Source organism: Hibiscus syriacus, unplaced genomic scaffold (genome assembly GCF_006381635.1).
Source record: "Hibiscus syriacus cultivar Baekdansim isolate YM2019G1 unplaced genomic scaffold, ASM638163v2 tig00112856_pilon, whole genome shotgun sequence".
In the NCBI taxonomy this organism is placed as follows: Eukaryota; Viridiplantae; Streptophyta; class Magnoliopsida; order Malvales; family Malvaceae; genus Hibiscus; species Hibiscus syriacus.
This window is the reverse complement of record NW_024063411.1, coordinates 671,243-676,223: the sequence shown is the minus strand read 5'-3', so window position 1 is coordinate 676,223 and position 4,981 is coordinate 671,243. Positions and strand designations below refer to the sequence as shown.

General features: G+C 30.3%; 1 protein-coding gene across 1 annotated transcript; it reads right to left on the bottom strand.

Annotated features, from left to right (window-relative positions):
* Positions 1 to 3,592: 3,592 nt before the first annotated feature.
* On the bottom strand, positions 3,593 to 4,268 carry LOC120184023. Its single transcript, XM_039188601.1, has 2 exons — positions 3,945 to 4,268; positions 3,593 to 3,756 (listed from the first exon to the last, which is right to left on the bottom strand). The coding sequence occupies exons 1-2, from the start codon at positions 4,104 to 4,106 to the stop codon at positions 3,652 to 3,654; spliced, it is 267 nt and encodes an 88-aa protein (XP_039044532.1). The 5' UTR covers positions 4,107 to 4,268; the 3' UTR covers positions 3,593 to 3,651.
* Between the last annotated feature and the right edge of the window lie 713 nt (positions 4,269 to 4,981).

Genomic DNA, 4,981 nt, shown 5'->3' with positions numbered 1-4,981 from the left:
ACCATTGGAAGAGATCATATCGGCGACTTGATGAAGTGTCGCAGAAAGATACCTTCCTAGTGTATACACAATTATAGCGTTTTCCCAAATTTTTCTTCCTGAAAAATAAGCTGCTAAAGGACACATAACAGCTGATTTTCATTTTATTTTCCATTCATTCACATGGTTCTGACCAGTATTTGGAATGCTATAAAGTCCAAAATATGTTTCAAATTAAGAAAGGCTTATATCACAAATAAATACCTAAAGTATACATTCTTTTTGATTCAAGTACTTAAAGTATTTTTTGGTCAAAATAAATACCCAAAGTTATCTTTTTTGTCAAAATAAGTATCCAAAGTATTTTGTGTAAAAATAGGTACCTAAACTATTCAAACTTTTTCATCTAAGTTCTAAAAAAGTTGACACGTTGCACTAATTAAATAATACTTTAGGTACTTAGATGAAGAAAATTGAATACTTTAGGTACCTATTTTGATAAAAAAAATAATTTAGGCACTTATTTTGACCATAAAAGATAACTTTCAGTACTTATTTTGACCAAAAAATACTTTAAGTACTTAAATAAAAAAGAGGGCATACTTTAGTTACTAATTTGTTATACAAGCCATTAAAAAAACATGATTGTTTCTTCTTAATGTTTCCATCCTACACATCATAGTGAGAAAAATGAATATCCACCGTTAAACAGCTAATGCAACTGGCAAAACAACAAACACATAACATGCATCCTTTTTTTTCAATCTGTAAAATCGTCAAAGAGGAAGAACCCAGATAATTTCATATCAGTATTCTCCTGATCTAACAGCGATGACTTCAATAAACCCCAAAAGCGAAATGCTTCATCATCTACATATAAACCCACAAAACACACGATTTTTGATCCCATTTCCAGTGGTTTTTCATTAAATTAAAAACTACACATGACATGTAAGTAAAAGAGGAGGAGATAGGCAATTACCCGAGAGATGAAACTTAAGCTTGATGAAAAGCAAGTTTAATTCTTCGTTTCCCCCCCCCCCTTTTTATGAGAAATAAAGGAAATGAAAAGAGAAACCGCATTTATTGCTCGAGTGGAAAAAACATGGAAAAGGGATGATAATTGATGGGAAGATTAACCCGGCGTAGACAGAGGAAGGAGAAAAGGAAATCGGTTAACTTTTTTTTTACTAGAAAGCGACAAATCCTCTATTAGCCCCTAAATTTGATATTTGTTCAATTTGATCACTGATACTTTTTTCGTACTAATATTTAAACTCAATGATCTTTTCATTTTAGTCTTTTTGATAACATGTATATTTAATATTATGCCACACACATGCACGGATAAAACAATTTCAGTAGTTAAAAGATTACTGTTATTTTTTGAGGTTTCGAGTTACGTATGCAAGGTATGAACGTTAAATGTTAAATGATTGAGAATTTTTAAACATATTTTACATTCGAACATACATTATCGAGTGTGTTATAAAAAGGATATCCTTGCTATATTAACATTTTTAGCATTTCCCCATTTTTCTTAGTTTTTATGCCATTTCTTCTTTCTTCTTTTTCATGTCTTTTTTCTTTCTTCTTCTCACAAATATTTGGGTTTCATGATGAGTTTCATACATGGTGAAGTTAAAATTGTGATCAATATATTAAATGTTCTCTTGACTATAACGTATTATTTTATTAGGTTTACCGACTATTAAAAATTATAAAATGATCCCTCAACTATAAGGAGTTGCTTTGTTGAATCCATCGACTAGTAAAAGTTACAAAATGGTTGACTATTCATTATATTCCAAACTAGTCCTTTTTCGTTCAAAAATTGACGATCATCTGAGTTGGACGTTAACATGCTTACTGAGATATGATAGTCGTTTAAGATTATGAGATCACATTTATCATATCTCAGTCAGTAGGTTAACATATAGCTCAAATAATCGTAATTTTTTAAAGGAAAATGACGAGTTTAAAACATAATGAATGTTTGTGAATATTTGGGTGATCATTTTGTAACTTTTAATAGTCAATGGACTCAACAAAGTAACTCCCTATAGTCGGAGAACTATTTTGTAACTTTAATAGTCGGTGGACTTAATAAAGCAATACCCTATAGTCAGGGAATTATTTATGTACTTTACCCTATGTTAAATGTGTTTAATTTAGATTTCTTTGTTAAATTTTCGGTACAATATAAAAAATACCTCTTATTAAATAGTCATTTTAACTTATATTCTTTTATGGAGTATTTTGACTCACAACCTTTCATTTTAGAGCAAAAAACCCTTCTTTCGAATAGAAATCATTAGTTAACGAACGGTTAACACTTTAAAATAGAGTCATTTTAACCCTAAAATAAAATGTTAAGGGCTAAAATATTTTAGGAAAAATAATGAGTAAAAGGACTATTTAATCAAATGTTAAGAGTCTTTTCATCTTAGAATGAAACTTTGAGACTAAAATAACTATTTTAATATAGGTTTGGAGCTAATTTGGCATTATGCCCAACTTTTTACCGTATGATTTCTTCTGCTTGGACATGAAATCTTTAATGTTTTGGTCCATTCGTAGCTTTCACTAGCGTTGGTTGCTTTAATCTTCAGCTTTGATTATTTCAATTTGGTATTCAATTTAGATTTGATGATAAATACCACAAGAATCTTTCAATTTGGTTGTTTTAATATTTTTCTATTTTTTTGTCAATTAAAAATAAAAAATACTTGTATTCGATCGAGTCCGATGAGTAAACATATTTTATTTTGATATGAGTAAAATACTATGATATATCTTCGGAGTAAACTTGTCGGAGAACAATGACACTCCATCCACATAATCACCCAAAATCAACCAAACGTAAACCTCAAAATCCATCCAGAAATCACTTCAGGAGCGTTAGTCAGATGATCATCCAGAATTTTCTTTTACTTATCTCTGATACGAATTTGACAATCAAATCTGATCGTTGAAAGTTATATTTGTAATGATTGATTGCTTATTAACATTTATGATGACCTAGGCTTGACATCAACCATCCTATAGTCGAAAAATTTATACTCTTGAGTAAGATTAAAAGTATGACTTCCTCTTCCTCTCGAATTACTCACCTATTCATAAACATCTTTCTCGATCTCCTAATAAAAAGATGTTGATTAACGATTACTCTCTCACCGATTATTGCTCTCTATTTATACAAAAATTGATAAAATCACTTACAGTCCCACAAATAAAATTTATTACTCAAATTGGGTCATCAAAAATAGAATTTTAAACTACTCTGCATCATTGTCATCTCTAAATTTAGTTTACTAATTTTTAGCTCGTGCACTTTTTTAGAAGAAAAACTTGTACAGAATTAAAGTTCCATTGGGATTCCAACTTCAACTTAACCAAATATCATTATTTTAAAAAGAATAATTGAATTTTTAAATTTCAATTTAATTTCATAAGCTGAAAAGAAACAATCTTAACTGAAATTAATCAGTAGACTTCATTCATATTGTATAAAATTTCCTAATTTTACACAGAAAAATATAGTGATGCATGAATTTAAATGAATATATCACAATTAAACAAATCCTATATATAAATGAGGAGGAGGAGGAGAGGAGGAGGAGGAGGAGGAGGAGGAGGAGGAGGAGGAGGAGGAGGAGGAGGAGGAGACTGTTAAGAGCTCTTGATTTTCTCATCATTCTTCAATTCCTTCAAATTCCTCCACAAATACCTCCCACTAGCCATGTCCACAAATACCCAGAATCCATTCTTAACCATCTGAGAATTCAACAACAAACCAAAGAAATACGAACAATCAGGAACGACATACTTTTATATTAAACGAAAATATATAAAATAAAATAATAATTTAAAATTTTCATGGAAACAGATAAAATAACATGAGCACGATAAGCAATGCACTCGGAATGAAATAATACGAATACGAACATCAAATGAATACGTACAGATTTGAAGCCGAAATCTTGTTTGTTTTTGGCAATAATTTTCCCGGAATCTTCAGAATTACCGTCGTCGACATCGGCCGATAAACCTACCGTCGTTCTCCACGCGAAGTACCCAGCTAAAATCGCAGAGAAAAACACCAGCAAGAGTCTCATAGGGCACATTTTTCCTCCTTTTTTTTTAAATGACGGAAAGATTTGAGATTCTAACAAAAACCCAGAATTATTTCCTTTGTTTATGTGATGATGGATTGGAATTATTGAGAAAATTGGACAGAAAATTGTGAGGGAATTCTGCTTTTTAAAGAGAAAGCCACCGATGTCAACTTTTAAAAGCTATATATTGGACAAACGCGTTTGCTGAATATTGAAGTTTTCTCTCCCCAAAAAATAGTGGTTTAATTATGGTCTTAGACCCTATATTCTAAACTTTTAAATATTAGTCACTTAATTTTTGTTTCCATGATTTTAATCCCTCTACTTATCTAATTTAAAAACTAAATTCCGATTGATATTATTATTAATCGGAGTTGTACAAAATAGACCGTTGGTCAAATAAATTCTCGGTTTAGCGAGTAGGATTAGGATTACATTTAAAATTTGTCAAATAAATTAGTAAAAATTAAAATCTAATTCAACCGATAGAACTGTCAATTTTTGTCTTAATTTTTGGTTTTTTTACGGTTCATATGGTTTTTAATTTTACTCCACCGGTTCAACCGATAAGATTGTCATTTCTTGTTAGTAGATTTCTATTGAATAAATAATTACCACTTTAATATTCAAAGGGCTTAATTAAAAATTAAAATCCAGTTGGTAATCAAAGTTAAAAGAAATCGATTGATAGCATTATCAGATGATTTTTAATTGAGAAAATCGCCTCAGTGACCAAAAAAAAGTTATAATATACGATTTTAACCAACTTTTTTTGGATTTGCCAAAATGACCAACAAAATCGCAACGCGAAATAAAAATCGCAACGCGATCCCCAGAATCGCAAATCAGTTTCCAAAATCGCAACGCGATTCTTGAAAATCGCG

What these genes read in the sequence shown, in the direction of transcription:
- LOC120184023 (XM_039188601.1), bottom strand. Translation starts at nt 4,106, where the DNA reads ATGTGCCCTATGAGACTCTTGCTGGTGTTTTTCTCTGCGATTTTAGCT. An exon ending in AAGATTTCGGCTTCAAATCT is followed by an intron (nt 3,757 to 3,944) that starts GTACGTATTCAT and finishes TTGAATTCTCAG; the next exon opens with ATGGTTAAGAATGGATTCTG.